Here is a 17,813-nt window from a genome sequence, read left to right as displayed (position 1 = left end):
TAATTCTTTTTTCTCTTGGAAATCTCAAAATCCTTTATAGATGCCTTTACAATGACAACGAGACTATTGGAGGACAGTATCTTATGTTCAGTGAAGCCAGACATTTAGTAGTACAAGTCCAAATAATCAATAACCCATTACCCTAACTTCTCCAAGCTTGACAAAAATATGCAAGGTAAATGTTCTCATATCTTAATCTATTATTTTAGTGTGCAAGCCAAGTCTAGGATACAAGCTTCTAGAAAAGATACCTATTATAATATATTGGATCTAAATAGTATTTTATAGTCTAAAAAGCACATTTTCAGACTGAAAAAGTAGTGTATGTTTATTTATAACCCAAGCACTCATGAGACAGAGACAAGAGGAACAAGAGTTCAAGGTCAGCCTGGGCAATATTCAAGACTCTATTTCAAAAATATCAAAAACCAAGGAAGGCACTTTCTCACTCATTTTGGCATCTCATGCAAAAATCTCACTGTAGTCAAAGAACCAATTCTATCACCATGCTGAAAGGCAAGTACCAATCACAGCCTCACAAATATTATTAAAATGCCCAAGGAGAAGCCTATTTCAGACTATCTTAGATGGGGACACACACTATAACTTGTGGTCTTTGTCCAGCTGCACATTATAACTTCCATTCCAACCCCTGACCTAGACAGTCACTGAGCTGAGCTGTTCTGATCCATCTCTTCAGTTATGTGCACACCATATCCTCCAGGCTCCTTCCTCCCACTTAGCGATTCCTACTGAGTTGCTCCTGTGGCTTCTCCTCTGGAAAACATGTGTTCTCTGCACACAGGAGTGCTTTCTTTGCCCATATGTGAACTTTTGACTAATGACCTCCAGGAGAATGCTCTAAGTCTCAACTGTGACACAGAGTACTGAGTATTAACAATACCCTTGTGAACTAGGAGACAAGGGAAACCTAGGGTATTAAGGTTAAACGAGCACAAAAGGTCCGGAGTCCCATCAATCTCGGAAGATGAATGGTCGAAGTCACCTCCCTGTCTATGTTTCATCAGTGAACAGTGAAAAAGCCAAGATGAAGTCACAATTAAGCAAAGTTACAATCCAGCTTTTCCAAGTAAACTAAGGATGTTTTGTCTTCCAAAAATATGATGAAAATCTACAGCAAGAGGAAGCACTGAATGCCATTGCTTCTGTCTTCATGCGTGACATAGTCAGCACCACTGAAGTGACCAATAAAGGACTCTACATAAGTAGAGTGGACATAAAGCCAAAAAGTCTATATGTGAATTTGAAGACGGCCAAGGTTTTATCCTGGAACTATCAAAAAGATAAATATATTGAGACAGATTAACTTCATCACACCTGCAGATGGTTCTAAATTCTGGGTTCTCCAGGATGCTCAGACGGGAACTACTGGAAGTAGGGAATGTGCCTGAACAACAGTCACAAAGAGCATTCAGAAGCTCCCAAAGAAATGGTTGTATGTGACAAGGGTAGCCAAGGTGTCATAGTTCTGTCATGAGCCTCGTCTTGAGTCTGTTGATTTGGATGAAAGAAATAGCTCTGCCCATGGTGCATTTTTGAGACGACAGAGGGGTGATGTACATTTAAAAGGAACAGATCTGTGTGCACTGCAAGTTAGGATGCAGATGTTATGGAATAATAGACCTTGACTGGGATTCAAGTCAAAAGCCGTGTCCAACATTGCTACTGCTACTGTGGGGCTCTGGATATGGAACCTGAAAGATGCTAGAGCGCCAAATGTAAAAATGTGATCTTGCAGAATCACAGAATTACAGAGCTTACAGAGGAAAAGGCTTGCATGCAGTGCCTTTGGAAGCCAGTGCTGGGAGATAGGTGTTTTACATTTATTTGCTCTGTTGACAGTTCTGAATTAGAATACTTTAAATATCTACCATCCCTGTGGGTATATGCAGCACATCGATGTCTTTAAGGACTAAACAGAATTTAAAAGAAATGCTTGGATTCTGAACTTGAACTTATGGCGTGTACTAATACAAGAGGTGGCACACATACCCATGTCTTAAAGACATGAATACGTCCAGAGGTGTTAAACGTTATAAGACCATGTTCATGTCTCGGAAGGAAAGAAAGAAAAAGGAGCAATTGGCAGGTTACAAAATGGTGTTTATCCTATGCCACCAAATCGTTTTCAAAGTAGAGAAAGACCCTGAAAGAAAGTGCCATGGATTAAAATTTTAAAATGAAACTGCAACAAAATCTGTATCTGACTCAAGGAAAGAGATCCTCAGAACGAGAAGACAATGTCTGTAGGTCATCACTCTGAGCCACCTTTGGATAAGGCCTCAGTTTCAGGGACTCTGATGCTGGATTTACCTTGTCCTATGGGGAGAGCTCAGAGAACTACACTCGCCCAGTACCCTGGATTTCCTGCTTACTCCCAGTGCAAAAGAAACTGTATCATCCAGCTTTTCTGAGCACTGTCAATTATCTGACTCTAAAAATAGAACTGGCACAGGAAGACCTCGGCCCACCATGGCCCACATTTGCAGAGAAGAAGAGTTCACTTTCAAGAAGAACACCACAGACCAGAGCTGGAAAGCTGTAAAAGATAACGAAGGCAAACAAGGGTATCACTTCAGAACTCTACTCAGAGGTCCTGACTCACCAGGTAGATCAGGTGGACAACTCCATCTCCTCAGTAACCATAACGACCGCTTTTAGTACTAAAGACGGGATAGCCTACCAAATGAAAACGACAGAGTTCTGGCCCATCAGATAACACTTTATGGGAAGGCCTTGCTGAATGAGAAGCTTCTGAATCCCAACTGCCAGATAAACAGTTCAAAACCCTGAGAAAGTCTGGCTTTTACCATCTTTCTTTAAAAAAAAAAATCAGAAGGAGGTGATTTTAGCCTTAGGATGTATGTACTTGTCAATGTTATAGATATTGTAGAGTAAGAGTATCTTTTCAAATTAAAAAAAAAGAAAGCAATCTCCACCAAGTTCTCATCCTCACCCATAAACTAAGCTGCCTTGCCATTAAAATGCACTTTTAAATGTGTTTGCTTGCACTGCGAGGACAGCAGTCGTTTTATTTTGAACAGTTTTTACACCTACAGAGAGAAAGCCAGCTACATTAAGGGATATGAACGCATTTCTACAATCCAATCCAGTAATAAAGGTAGGCAGTGCCTGACTCATATAAGAACTTAATGAAGGCTAATGCCTTGTCTCTCCTTAGCTCCAGTCAGCAGATTGCTCTCAACACAATCATTTGGCTACATCTGTCAATGTCAAGTTCCTGTTTGCAGAAAGCACAGTGCATCTGAAGGCATCAGTGATCAAGGCAGCATACTAGATGGCACAGAAAACAAAGGTGCAGAAATTCAGAGGAAAATAACTGAATGAAAGGTTTGTGTGCAAATGAAAACCAACAGGAAAAACCCAGCTTCAAGTCTACAGGCACCCATGTATCCCAATGACCGAATAAACTAACCAGGAGATTAATTATTAATTGTACACAGGTCACAGGGAAGGGAATGGACCAGTACAAAGGTATGCAAAGTATTGTGGCTAATACTCCATGCTCTGCTGTGCTCAGTGCTATCTGCTATCTCACTTAGACTGCAAAGCAAACCTATAAAGAGAAGCCACTCCTCCTCCTGTACAAAGGAATCTTATGAATTAGTTTGTCCAGTTACCCTAACACTTCAGAAGCTGAGATTCGACCGAAATCTCCTTGTTCTAAGTACAACACTCTAATTCCATCACAGCTGCTGTCTACTCTTCCCAGTGCACAGTATTTAGTGTAGAAAGGAACACAAGTAAAACTGTCTAGGAAGCAAATCTCTATAATGCCGAAACTACTTTCCCTCAGGCTCCTAGGACTTTAGAAAGGGTACCTAAAATCAGAAATGGAAACAGGAAAATATATAATGTTCAGTGAATTATTTCTAATCACCTCACATTGTATTTCCATGTGATGGTTAAACTTCACTTGCCAACAAAATCATTCTAAAAATTTCCTAAACAGACCTCCCTCTACTCTCTCTCTCTTTCATACAAACAAGAATCTTAGCCATGGTGGCAGACCCCTAAACTACATCCCTGTGGTATAAGGTACTTTACTTCTCTGTGATTAACATACCAGGCTTTGTTACACAGTCAGCTCCCAAGTTATCCATTATTACTGCTTAAGTTTTTACAATATAGTTACAAAAAAGACTAGAATAGGAATCCTTAAGTTCTACCACTAAATAATGAAGCCAAATAAATTAAATTTTTGGAAACCAGTAAGCAAGACAAGACAAAGGCCCCTGCCTCCATAGGCTTACAGTCGTATGCAGGACAATGCAACTATTTAATAAATCAGAATCATATCCAAGTGTAGTGAGCACTGTTCAGGAAACTCGAAACTGTTGAGGTAACAGTGACAGGACTTTTACGTTCACATTTCAGACAGGGTAAATAGGGAAAGAACTGTGAAGGAAGGCAACGGAGGCAGAATTGTGGATTGTAAGGAGACTGTCATCCAAACTCAAGTGGACAGTCTGGGAGACCGCTCAGCAGCCAAGGGCACTGGCTGTTCCTCCCCAGGACTAGGCTCAACTCCACTGTAGCTCACCATGGACTGAAACTCCAGTTCCAAAGGATCCAATGCCCTCTTCTGTCCTCCATAGATACCAGGCATTCGAGTAGTACTCAGATGTAAATACACGTAGGCAAACATTCTTACACATGCAATATGTGTGTTGACTAGTGTTCTGTCACCTTGACATGAGTTGGAAAGAGGAAACTCAAAATGTCCCCAACCGATTGGTGTTTGAAATATTTTCTTGATTACGAACTGAAGGGAGTGGGACCAGATCACATTGGGTAGTGCCATTCCTGGGCAGAGGAGCCTGGATGGGTATACGACAGTTGAGCAAGCCAGTAAACAACATTTCTCCTCGTCTGCTGTATCAGTTCTGGCCTCCAGGCTCCTGCCTGGAATTCCTGCCCTGACTTCCCCTCAGTTATGGCCTGTTACCTGGAAGTACTAAGATGACACAAACTGTTTCCTCTCCAACTGTTTTGGTAATGGTGCTTTTGCACAGCAACAGAAGCCTAAGGCAATAAGCATTTAAAATCTTTATTTTTAAGAAAAATATCCAGTCAAAAACATTCTGATAGAAGGAATAACAGAAGCAAAAGCCACAAGTTGGACTAGTTAAGGCTATGAAAGTATCCTAGCTGTGTCAGGGATTTTCTCTTGAAAGCATTTGGAGAAGAAGACACAAGTTCAGACTGAAGGGAAGAAGGCTCCAGAGCATCTGGCTTTTCCAGTGCAATGAGAAGCCATTAAAGAAAACCATATGAAACATGGGGCTGTATTCACTAAGAATTAAGAAGCAAAGTGAAGAGAAAAAGAAAAACAAATCTCAGTTCATATATGTGCTTGCTGCTCCACCCTGAGCTCGGTGAAGTTCATCTCAAGACACTGATATAAACACCAATCCGAGAGCGACAAGGACCGTTGGAGAACATAGTTATTATTTGACATGTGCAGAACTAGACACTTGGGAAAAGGCCATCGAAGCATCCTATTGCTGCATTCCTGTGTGGGGCAGATATTCCCAAAACTGAAGGACATGAAGCTGTATGAGCTACCTGCTAATCTCAAACCTGACCTGAATTAGAAAAGTGTGCTTTTATACATCAATGAATAGATTTGTAACACCTATGAAAAAATTAAGTTTTTATAGCAGCCTCTGACCTCAATCAAATGCTAAAAAGTTAAAGAGGGACCCATATCCAGGAATCGATCCATTCCTATGTTCTAATCTTACCTTCCTATACATACCTAGCTTGGATATTGATTGAGCCAGTGAACGGTAAAGAATCTACAAAGTGCAGGAAAGCAATAAGAACACAAGTAACTGAAGTCCTGAGGGAGTGATGTGTACAGAAAGACACGCGTGCACAAACACTGACAGAGTAGACACACAACACTTCAAATGAGGTAAAAATGCCAACACGCCTCTCGATGATACACCGTGAGATTGGAGGGAAACATCATTCAGTTGAAAGGATCAGAAGGTAGCATACAATCTTGTCCTTGTAGGATGGGTGGGGTTTACAGTCAGAAGAATAATCTTAAACAACCGTAAGGAGGCCCTCCAGAAAAGAGTCTGGGATATCAATTAATTTTAGAACAACCATCTCCAACTTGGAGAAAACCAAAACTGGGTACTAATTAACATGATCCATGATTTTATATCTATAGCCACTGGCATAACACAAAATAGTTTATAACATAAGCAGCTGTAAGCTTAGTCTAGGCGTGTGCATGACATTCATATTTCCAAACAGAATGAAACAAAGCTCTTTTAAATTTGCATTTTTTTCAAAATTAAGTTGGAGAATTACTTAAGCTCATTAACACAAAAGACGGCAAAAATGATACTGTTTCAGAGGTATACCATTCAAGGTGTTTAAACACGGTGCAAAACCACACAGCATAGTGTAGATGAGAAACTGCCATGAATAGCACAAAAGTACTTTTCTTTCTTTCTTCTTTTGTTTTTTTGGACAAATCTATTGTTTTTCAAAATAATACCTACATATTTCCTCTACTGTTCTGATTTTTCTGGAAAATTAATTCACTGGAAAACCAACAAATAATATATCTTTGGATATATTTTATAATCTTGCCAAACATTCAGCCTATTTTCAGTAACTCAGGAAATCATTTAAAGTTTCTCCATTAACTTCAGGGTTGAGCACTGAAGCTAATGTACATTTATTTCCTCCCCTGTCATTTTTCAAATTCATTTTCCATTACCAGATTTTTGTTGCCTCTGTGACATGTTCTCTGCAATGTCTGCATTTATCATCAGGACCCTGTGGAATCCTATGACCTGTACCCACCTTCCTGCCATGAGGAGTCAGAGGGTGAAAGGTAAGAATCATATTAAGAGCCTGGGCTATGCCTTGGAAGGAGTCTATAATTATTTCTATGTGGAAAGCTACAAATGAAGCAAGAGGATTGTTTTTTAAAATTATAGTTGCCATTTAAAGCAACTTTCTTTTCTTATTTTCAATTCTACATGATTTCATGGTTCTCTAAATCCATCCTGCACTTACATGCTTGTGTGTATCTGTGAGGAAGGTTCACTCCTCTGAAGTCCCAAATCAGAATCAGAATTCTCCTCCCTCTCAGAGGCTCTGCTCAGGGGAAATTCCCATTAACTTGCTCTGCCATCACTTCACATTCTAAGAAAGAGCACTCATGCAATAAACTCCTTATTTAGTCCAACACTGACACACTTGTACATCTTTCTCATCATATTACTTATGACATAGTGCCCTATGCAAAAGCAGCAATGAAGAAATTAATTGTGTATACATAATTATGTATGCAATTTAATTGCATATGTAAATCAGTACATAAGTATATAAAGCACATTTACCATACTCTAATGAGGTTAAATAATTAAAGTTGCCACATGCAATCAAGATATTGAGGAGTCTGTCAGAAGACCATGAGAGCTTGCCAACAGATCATCTCCACTCTCTGTTCACCTATACCTAATCCCTCAGTCTCCTCTCTTTCCCTGCCACAGATCATCAGCTGTGGCCTCCCTTCTCCTCTGCCCAGGTCACCTACCACCTACTACCTACCACCTTCTACCTACCACCTAGCACCTACCACCCACCACCCTCCACCTTCCACCTACCACCTACCACCTACCACCCACCACCCTCCACCTTCCACCTACCACCTACCACCTACCACCCACTACCCTCCACCTTCCACCTACCACCTACCACCCACTACTTTCCACCTTCCACCTACCACCTACCACCCACCACCCTCCACCTACCACCTACCACCCACCACCTACCACCTACCACCCACCACCCTCCACCTACCACCTACCACCCACCACCCTCCACCCACCACCTACTACCCACCACCTACCACCTACCACCCACCACCCTCCACCTACTACCTACCACCTACCACCTACCACCTACTACCCACCACCTACCACCTACCACCCACCACCCTCCACCCACCACCCTCCACCCACCACCCTCCACCTACCACCTACCATCTACTACCTACCACCTACCACCTACCACCCACCACCCTCCACCCACCACCTACCACCTACCACCCACAACCTACCACCTACCACCCACCGCCTACCACCTACCACCCACCACCCACCACCCACCACCTACCACCCACCACCCACCACCTACCACCCACCACCCACCACCCACCACCTACCACCTACCACCTACCACCCACCACCCACCACCTACCACCCGCCACCCTCCACCTACCACCCACCACCTACCACCTACCACCCACCACCCACCACCCACCACCCACCACCCTCTACCTACCACCTACCACCTACCACCTATCACCCTCCACCTACCACCCTCCACCTACCACCTACCACCTACCACCCTCCACCTACCACCTACCACCCTCCACCTACCACCTACCACCTACCACCCACCACCTACCACCTACCACCCGCCACCCACCACCCTCCACCTACCACCTACCACCCACCACCCACCACCCACCACCCTCTACCTACCACCTACCACCTACCACCCACCACCCACCACCTACCACCCACCACCCACCACCCACCACCCACCACCTACCACCTACCACCCTCCACCCACCACCCACCACCCACCACCCACCACCTACCACCTACCACCCACCACCCACCACCCACCACCTACCACCCACCACCCACCACCCCCACCTACCACCTACCACCCTCCACCTACCACCTACCACCCTCCACCTACCACCTACCACCCACCACCCTCCACCCCCCACCTACCACCTACCATCTACAACCATCCCCCCTTACCTCCCACCCCCAACTCTTCATTGTATATCAGCCTCTAAAACCAGAGGCATTCAGGCATTCAGTCTCAACTGAGAAGGTCAGTAAAACAGGCAACACACAGTAAAAAAGGCATCGCACTTTGAAAATCTGAATACAGAAACCAAAAACAAACAACAACAACAAAAAAAAACCCACCCACCCAACAGAGAAAAATACGGAAGTCAGCACTTAGACCTTTAATCACCCCAAACCTCGATGCCTAGATCTAGCTTAAGAACACATCAGTAACAACCAGGACAGTATGTCTCCACTAGAGCTTGGCTATTCTACCACAGCAGGCCCTGAATACTCCAACAGAGCTAAGCACAAGTCAAAGGCCTTAAAAGCCAACTATATGAAGATGGTAGAGGTTTTTAAAGAGAAAATGAAAAAGAAAACCCCTTTAAAGAAATCCAGGAAAACACAAACAATTGGAGGAAATGAATAAATGCCTTAAAGACAGCCCCTCCCCCAAAACAAACAAACAAAACGAATGAACATTGAAAAAATAACCAGAATACCCAAGACCTGAAAATGCAAATACAAGCATTAAGGAAAACACAAATTGAGGGATTCTGGAAATGAGTAAAGAGAATACAAGAGATGGAAGAAAGAATCTCTGGCATTGAAGACTCAATAGAAGAAATGAATACATCAGTCAAAGAAAATGTTAAGCCTAAAACATCCCTGACAGGAAACATCCAGGAAATTTGGCACAATATAAAAATACCAAACTTGAGAATAGGAATACAGGAAGGAGAAGAATCCCAGCTCAAAGGCAGGAAATATTTTCAACAAAATCATAGAACAAAATGTCCCTAACCTAAAGATGGAGATGCCTATAAAGGTACAAGAAGCATGCAGAACACCAAATAGATGGGACTAAGTAAGAAAGTCCCTTCAGCACTTCATATCAAAAACCTAAACATACAGAACAAAGAGAGAATATTAAAACCTGCAAGGGAAAAAGACCAAGTAACATATAAAGGCAGACGTATTAAAATTACACCTTACTTCTCAATGGAAACTCAGAAAGTTCTGGATACATGTGCTACAGACTCTAAGAGAACACAGATGCCAGCCCAGACTACTATACCCAGCAAAACTTTCAATCATCGTTGATGAGGAAAATAATATTCTGTGATAAAGTCAAATTTAAACAATATCTATGTGGTGGTTTGAATATGTTTGGCACATGGTAAGTGGCACTATTAGGAGGTATGGCCTTGTTGGAGTTGGTGTGTCTTTGTTAGAGGAAATACATCACTGTGGGGGTGGTTTGTGAAGCTTCGCTCAGTGCAGAAGAGACCTCCTCCTGGCTTCCTGCAGAAGAGTCAGTCTTGCTGCTGCCTTCAGATTAAGAAATAGAACTCTCAGCTCCTTTTCCGTGGCAATTCCTCCAAAAATTGGGAATTGAACTACCTCAATACCTAGCTATACCTTTGCTTGGGCAAAGGACACTTCATCCTACCATGAAGACACTTGTTCGATTATATACATTTTAGCTTTATTTATAATAACCAGAAACTGGAAGCAACCTAGATGTCCCTCAACAGAAGAATGGATAAAGATAATATAGCACATTTACATGGTGGAATATTACTCACCTGTTAAAATTAGAATGACATCATGAAATTTTCAGGAAAATAGAACTAGAAAAAAAAAAAACCAACAACAAACAAAAACCATCTTAAGTGAGTTAACCAAAACCCAGAAGACAAAATATTCACGTTTAAGTGGATATTAGCCATTAAATAAATGGTAACCAAACTTCAATCCATAGACCCAGGAAAGTTAGGTAAAAAGGCAGGGTCTAGGGGGAATGCATGGATCTTCCTGGGAAGGGGAACTAGATTTTGTGAGTGGGGACTGGTGGGGAAAGGAGAGGGAAGGATCAGGTGGGAGGAGGTGGAATGAAGAAGAGTGTGGGAGTGATAACTGAAACTGGAGAGCTTTTGGTGGGCAGTGTGGAAGGAAACCCAGTGCAATAGAATCTTTCTGGGATCCGTGAGGGTGGTCCTAGTGAGGATCCCTAGCAGTGGGGAATACAGAGTCTCCACTGGACATCTTTTGTAGCCAGGCAAGGCTTCCAGTGGTGGACTAGGTTGCATCCAGTTGAGGTGCTGGCTGATGGGGTCCCATGGATGTCCACAAACAACCCAGGCTGATGCTAGGATAGTGTGGCCCTATCGCTGAGGACAATATCCACACAGTTCAGTGACCACAAAGAGGTCGAGCTACTTGTGTCACTGAATGAGAACTGTGGACACCAACCCAGGCACAAAACCTTCGTCCAACAATCAGTTAGTTCTGCCTGCAAGATGTGCTGGGGGCAATGGCAGGGCAGAACTTGTGAGAGTGGCCAACTTTATTTAACTTGAGGCCCACTCCGTGAGAGGAAACCCATGTCAGACACTGCTTGGATGGCCAGGAACCAAAGTCTGGGTAGTCCGATGTCCTAGGGTAAAATCAAACATGTTGATTTGAAAAATAAATAAAAATTAAAGCAGTGAAATGATTCCTAAGGATATTCTGCTATATTCATACATCAGTCCCTTGTCCAGTCATCATCAGAGAGGTTTCCTCCAGCAGCAGATGGGAACAGATGAAGAGACACCCACAACCAGACATTATGTGGAGAGACTCTAAATTGGAGAATTCTATCAGATCCCTCCCCTATGAGCTACGGGGGAATCTTGTGAAAAAGGGAGCTGAAAGATTGTAGCAGTCAGAGGTGAATGGAGGACATCAGGAGAATATGTCCCACTGAATCAAGTAAGCAGGGCTCATATGAACTATTCATAGAGACTAAAGCAAAAAGTATGGGGCCTGCATGTGGCCTGCATACGTCTACATCAGATCCTCGGTGTAGATGTTGTGTCTGTTAGCTTGGTGCTTTTGTAGGACTCCTAATTGTGGGAGTGGATGTATCTCTGAGTCTTTTGCCTGCTCTTGGCACTCTTTTCCTTCTGTGGTATTGCCTTAGCCAGACTTGGTATGGGGGTGTTTGTCTTGCCTTATTGTATGTTGTCTGGTGGTTGTCTCTTGGAGACCTGCTTTTTCCTGATGGAAGAGGGTGGGGGAGAGGATCCAGGGGAGCAGGGGCTGGGGGAAGTAGAAAGAGGGGAAGGTTGAGAAGTATTAGATAAGAAAAGAATCTATTTGAAGAAAATGAGGAGAGCATGGCACATATCCAAAAAGCAATGTATAGCATTTAAATCAGAGTCCACTCCCATAAGGTGCGCAGCAGGTCTTGAGTTGTGGAATTCATGGCTCCTAGTTGCCTCATAGCTCTCTGTCTTACTTCAGTGGTGTGGAGGCCTGCAACACCTGCAGCAACTCTAAAAAGCAGCTCTGGACCCAATGGTGTCTCTGCTTTATTACAGGAGGAGAAAACACCACAGAGCTAGAGAGCAACAAAATTAATTGTTAGGTGGGCCATAGTGGTCCGCACCTTTAATCACAGCACTTGGGAGGCAGAGCCAAGTGGATCTCTGTAGGTTTCAGGACAGCCAGAGCTACAGAGAAAGAAATTCTGTCTCAGAAACAACCAAAAAGGAAAGGATGGACTGGGAGAGGAGAGGAGAGGGAATGGGAGGGGAGGGGAGGGAGAGGAAGAGAAGAGGGGGAAGAGGGGAGAGGGAGGGGGGGATTAGACCCCATTTAAAGAGTTCCCTGCAACGACCATCTTGACCACTGGAGGGCAGTTACTTGGAGGTGTGCAATCCAGCCAGCAAGTTCTTTCATTACAGAAAGTTGTTTCTGTGGGAAAGAGAATTTGGCAAGAAAAGGAGGGAAATAAGTTGACAGGAATCTCTGGCAGTCTTCCTACAAGAACTTCTCACTTTTTCTTAAAAGGGAAGGAAAATGCCATCCAATGTCTCACACTGCCTTTTGAAAAACCTAATCTTGGCTGTGGTGGCTCACCGCCATTCTTGGTTATATCAAGAACAGTGCTAAAGCCCTTCCTCATCTACTACATTCTCATGGAAATAGCAGAAAGAAATCACAGAAAGATGAACACTCTCCACACACTTCTCTTTTCATCCCCCTTATGACAAGAATGTGCACAAAACCCCAGGTCAAACTGAGAAAAGAGCCTCTACATGGTGACTGGCCCATCCGAGACTGAATTTTCTCATGAGTCTCAATTAGACACGTCCCTGTGCAAACTATCTGTGAGAAATGCTGCATCTAGTGTTGCTTGGGGCTGGGGGAGATCCCAATAACCTTCCTGAAAAATCGCCCCTCTTCTTAATAGGCATCTTGCTTCCTGCCCGTTCTGTCTAAAGTGTTAGTGTATGGCACTCTGTGCCTTGCATACAATTCAACCTACTTTAAGGAAATGTGCCATGTAGACATATCCTGAAATAAATATAATTTATATTAAATATTCAAGTTTTTTAAAATTCTACAACAAATTTTCTGGAAGGAAAAAATTTGGATGTACCTTCCAATAAATAGGTGATAAACATTTAAATTGGTTTAAAGGTTAGGTCTTTGAGACTGAATCTATTCTCTAGTCACCAGAGTCCATGGAAAAACAAAATAAAACAAAACTTACCTTAAAGCAGTTATTCTCAACCTTCGTAATGCTATGACCCTTTAATACAGTTCCGAACCTTGTGGTGACCCCCAACCATAAAACTATTTTTTTCTTTGCTACTTTGTAACTGTGAGTTTGCTGCTCCTTATGTAAATATCTGATATGCAGGATATCTGATATGCAAGCCCCAAAAGGGTCATGATCTACAGGTTGAGAACGTCTGTCCTAAGGCAAGGAACACAATTATGTGACGATGTGACAAGCAGTCACACAGTCACACTAACAGATTTAAAAAAAAAAAAAAGTGGGATCTTTGGAAAAATCAGAGCCAAACGGCTTAGCATCCTCGACATTAGGATGAGCTGATTCTATGGGCAGAATTCTGTCTGCTTCCCAAAGATACTAAGACTATCCAAAAGATACTATGAAACAAACATAGTCAGCAACCGGTTCACTCACATTAAAGGCATTTATAATGTTAAAAGCTCATGTCCAAACAAAATGAATACATTGTAGCAAACATCTAAGAGGGTCCACCTTCCTCCCGCCCCCATCCCCAGTAACAGCATTTCCAACCTTGGTCTTGTAGACAACGCAAATTAAACAAAAGCAGACAGATACATGTGAGTGTGTATCGATTTCTGTAAATAAGTCAGAACTGTAAAGACATTGCAGCATAGTGTGGAATAAAGGTGTATCTACCTTGAATCCACAATAATTTGCAGACTCGAACGAAGAGCTGTAAACCTTCCTTGAAAGTGCAGTTTATTTCTGTATTGTCTCTGAGGTGTCCTTAGCCTGAGTTTGCCCTCCTTGGTTTTTAACACCTGGGGTAGCCTACTGCAAGTTTATCAGGACTACAATCACCATATGCACACTTGTTTAGCCCATCGCACTTCAGAGAGAGCTCAGCAGAGAAGAGGAAAACTTCAACTAGGGGCGTCAGAAATTCCAAATGCCCCGCGCGCGTCCGCGCGTCCCCTCGACATTCCGTTGGGTGACCTGACACGTCATCCATGCTCCTAGAAGGACCTATGGACATGCCCTCCCTGTCCACACCACAGCGACACCCTCCGGGACGAGGCTCTCCACTCCCGGCCAGCGGAGCGCGCGCCCTCAGCCCGAGCCACGCGTGGGCCCTCACCGCGCAGCCGGGAGCAGGACGCCTCCTCGGCGCTAATTCGGACGCTCGAGCGCCCGCGAGACTCGAGAGCTCTCGGGGCTCGGCGGGGACCCGCGGGGACAGCGGGGACACTCGGGCACGCGGGGGTGGGGGACTGGCGAAGGCCGCGGGACAGCGGCGGCCACCTGAGGCGGCGCGCCCCCGAGCGCGCGTCCCCGCCGGCCGCGACCCCGCCGCGCGACTTTGCACTAACTTTCCGGGGCGGGGGAGGGGCAGCCGGGCCAGGCCGGGCCGGGTCGGGCCTGACCTGTGCTCAGATTGTCGTTGATCCTCAGGGGCACCCTCAGGATGTAGACCAGGAAGAGCACGAGGAAGAACCACACGGTCCACAGATAGGTCCACGACCACACGATGCAGGACTTGAGCTGCTCCAGGAAGCCCGCGCCCGCCTCGGCCATCTTCCGGCGCTGCTGCGGACCGCCGCGGCGCTCGCTGGCTACCGGGATGATTCACCGGCCCGAGGCACGGCTCGAGCCGCCGCCGCCAGGGCCCGGCGCCCCCGAGTTCGCCCGGCGCCCGGATGCGGCGGGAAACCGCGCGGCCTGCGCTGCGAGCCCCCGCCGGTGGCCTTCGTGGAGCGGTCACGTGGGCCCGGTCCCTGCACACTCCCGGGCCATTTATACTTCTACTAGTATTTTAGGAGGACAGCCCGGGCGCCGCCGAGGGAACCACTGACGTAACAGCTCGCGCGTGTAGTGCGCTTCCGAGAGCCGGGCGTGTTCCACACACTTTGTAACGTCTGGGTGAGAGCCTGCAACAGTTGCCAGGACCCGGGTTACAAGCCCAGGGAAACTGAGGCCCAAAGCGCTGCTAGGACTACCTTAAGGTGGAGTCAATTCAGTTGTAATCAAGATTTCCAGGACTCAGAGTCTTAAGGCTCTGTTTCTCTCAAGACAGGGGCTTAAAGGTATCAGTAAAATCCATAAGAGCTAGGAGAGATGCACTCCTGGTCAGTAGGCCTGAAGAGAAATCTCCTTGTCTTAGTGCTAGCTTCTATTATTTGTTTTGTTTTGTTTTGTTTTGTTTTGTTTTGTTTTGTTTTGTTTTGTTTTTTTCCAAGAAGCACTGTGAAGGGCTTTGCAAAGAAACTGACAACATACATATTTCTTTTTCTTCCTATTTTCCAAGTGATCACCATTCAAACAAGTCTTGTCTTGTTTTTGTTTTTAACATCTAAGTCATTCCCTAGGATAACTTTGGCATACTTCATCTGAACCTAATGAAAAATAAAGAAAAATGAAAAAGACACTGTGAGCATTTTTCCCACGGCTGAATAAAATAGTATATTTTATACAAGGCTTTAGGTGGCACCTCAGAGTCTGTTTCTGTCAATAAATGATTTGACTTTTAATGTATTCAGTGTTAAGTGAAACAATTGCAGGCTTTCCCAACTCTAACCAAGACATTAAAATTCATCACTTGAACAGATTATCTTATTATAATTTTTATATTGCTCATGATTAAGCTCAGAATGCACTACCTCAAAATGGAACACCTTGTGCTGGCCTGCTGGATGCCTTGAATGAGAAGAAATTGGAAAGACTTCAGAAGCAAGGTGTCTCTGAGCTCCCGTCCTTTTTTCATACCTTGTGTGTCCTCCAAAGCGAAGCCGGCTCCAGGAAACCAAAATTCATCTGCTCCAAGGCGCATTGTAGAAATTAGAATGCACCTCCCTCAGACTAAGCTTTAAAACCTAGAAAGATCTTTTCTCCCTCCCCCCTCCTTTGAAGCCCCTCATTCCAGGACATTTTACCTCATAAACCTCCAGAAGAAGGAATGCTAGGGAGAGGCCAAGAATGTGGACATGCCGGCTTTGCAGAGACTCCCCCTCAGCCTCTCACCTTCATATTATACCTGAGTGAAGAGAGGTTTCTCAGATTCTTTCAGTCTTCATTTATCATGCTTTTCTCTTGTTATATGGGAGTGCTGGCTGCACCCCTTACAATGGGTGTGGAGAGGTGTTACACCTTCCTGCTCTTACAAGTACTAGTAGCTTCTTCTAGAGTACAACAGGCAGAGTTAATTTGTAGATGTGAGACCTGTTACATCTGACAGTTCCAGGTAGCAAACTCAGTTGCACTAAGGAATAGTTTGGGGATGGCCTGTGAGAGTCTTTTCAGAAGAGACTGATTCTAGAGTGAGAGCACTTTGGATGGGGAACGGTCACCTTCAGTGTGTGTGGTTACCATTCGGGAACCTGGAGACCACAGAACTAGAAAGAATGTATTCACCTTACAGAATAGAAGAGGTAATTTTTTTTTGTTTTTGTTTTGTTGTTTGTTGTTGTTGTTTTTTTTTTTTACCTCTTCTATTGACCTTGGCCAAGAGAACTCAGGCTTTAGACTCCAGGACTTGGACCAGTACCACCCTCAGGCCCCCCAGTCCAACTATAATATAAGCTCCACTTCCCTAGCCTGGGCCATGGGTCTTTGAAATTAGGCTGAGCTTCGCTACCTGGTTCTCCAAAGTTCAGGAGACCCGCACGGAACTTCTCCTACTGTATACTTTATGAGCCAATTCCCCAGTAAGTCAACCCTGCCTTCCACTCCATTTTCCTTTCCATTCTATACTGGGCCATAAGCCATCAAGATTCTGACCACCTCCGTGTTTTTGCCCAGCAATCACCTTTAGTTTTAGCCCGACTGTTACCTGGAGGGAACCAGGCAGTGGGCTCCTACCACGAATTTTACTACCACCGCCTCCTCGTTGTCTCCCCAAAGCATGGTATCTAGGTGGTATATACTACCTTTTGCTGGACACGTCTGCCCTCCTGCTCCATATACCTGTCCTGTATTTCTCTGGCTGCCCTTCCAAGCCAGGCATCATGTACAACTGCCCATGAGCGGATCTTTCAGATACTCCATTGGTGTACAACCTCTGTTGACACACAGATTCCATCAGACCAGCAGACCACTGATTCTTTTCTAAAAGATGCAGCACTAGGAGGCTCGTACTAGGCCACCACAGCATAGGCCTACTCTGTACCTGGCTTTATTGATGATTTCGCCTTTCACTAGTGGGGTGCTTCTTACAAGTTGCAAAGGATCCCTGAGCTACAGTTTCTTCATCTATACTGTGGGTTCCCTTGTGCCTATTCCAAAGGGACCTGGTAGATTAAATGGAATATATATCAATAGTGCCGTGCAGGACCTGCATGTGCTACACTTTTCTCCCTGTTAGTAAATTAGTGTGAAGCGATTTGTGGTTAATTGTAGTC

At 44.5% G+C, this 17,813-nt stretch overlaps 1 protein-coding gene across 25 annotated transcripts in view; it reads right to left on the bottom strand.

The window, feature by feature from the left end:
- Window positions 1–16,435, bottom strand: part of St7 (suppression of tumorigenicity 7) — a 244,242-nt gene extending 227,807 nt beyond the window's left edge. For 11 of the 25 annotated variants that reach the window (XR_015685362.1, XR_015685363.1, XR_015685364.1 and 8 more), the window contains exon 1: window positions 14,844–15,269. Coding sequence is in view for 7 of the 25 variants with exons in the window: in XM_087656476.1 (XP_087512602.1) it covers window positions 14,844–14,994 (151 nt within the window). In the remaining 18 variants the exon portion in view is untranslated. 25 annotated transcript variants of the gene reach the window in all.
- Between the last annotated feature and the right edge of the window lie 1,378 nt (window positions 16,436–17,813).

This window comes from Rattus norvegicus, chromosome 4 (genome assembly GCF_021556685.1).
Source record: "Rattus norvegicus strain SHRSP/BbbUtx chromosome 4, alternate assembly SHRSP_T2T, whole genome shotgun sequence".
Classification (NCBI taxonomy): domain Eukaryota; kingdom Metazoa; phylum Chordata; class Mammalia; order Rodentia; family Muridae; genus Rattus; species Rattus norvegicus.
Note: the sequence above shows the minus strand (reverse complement) of the source record. Positions and strands in the feature narration are given on the sequence as shown.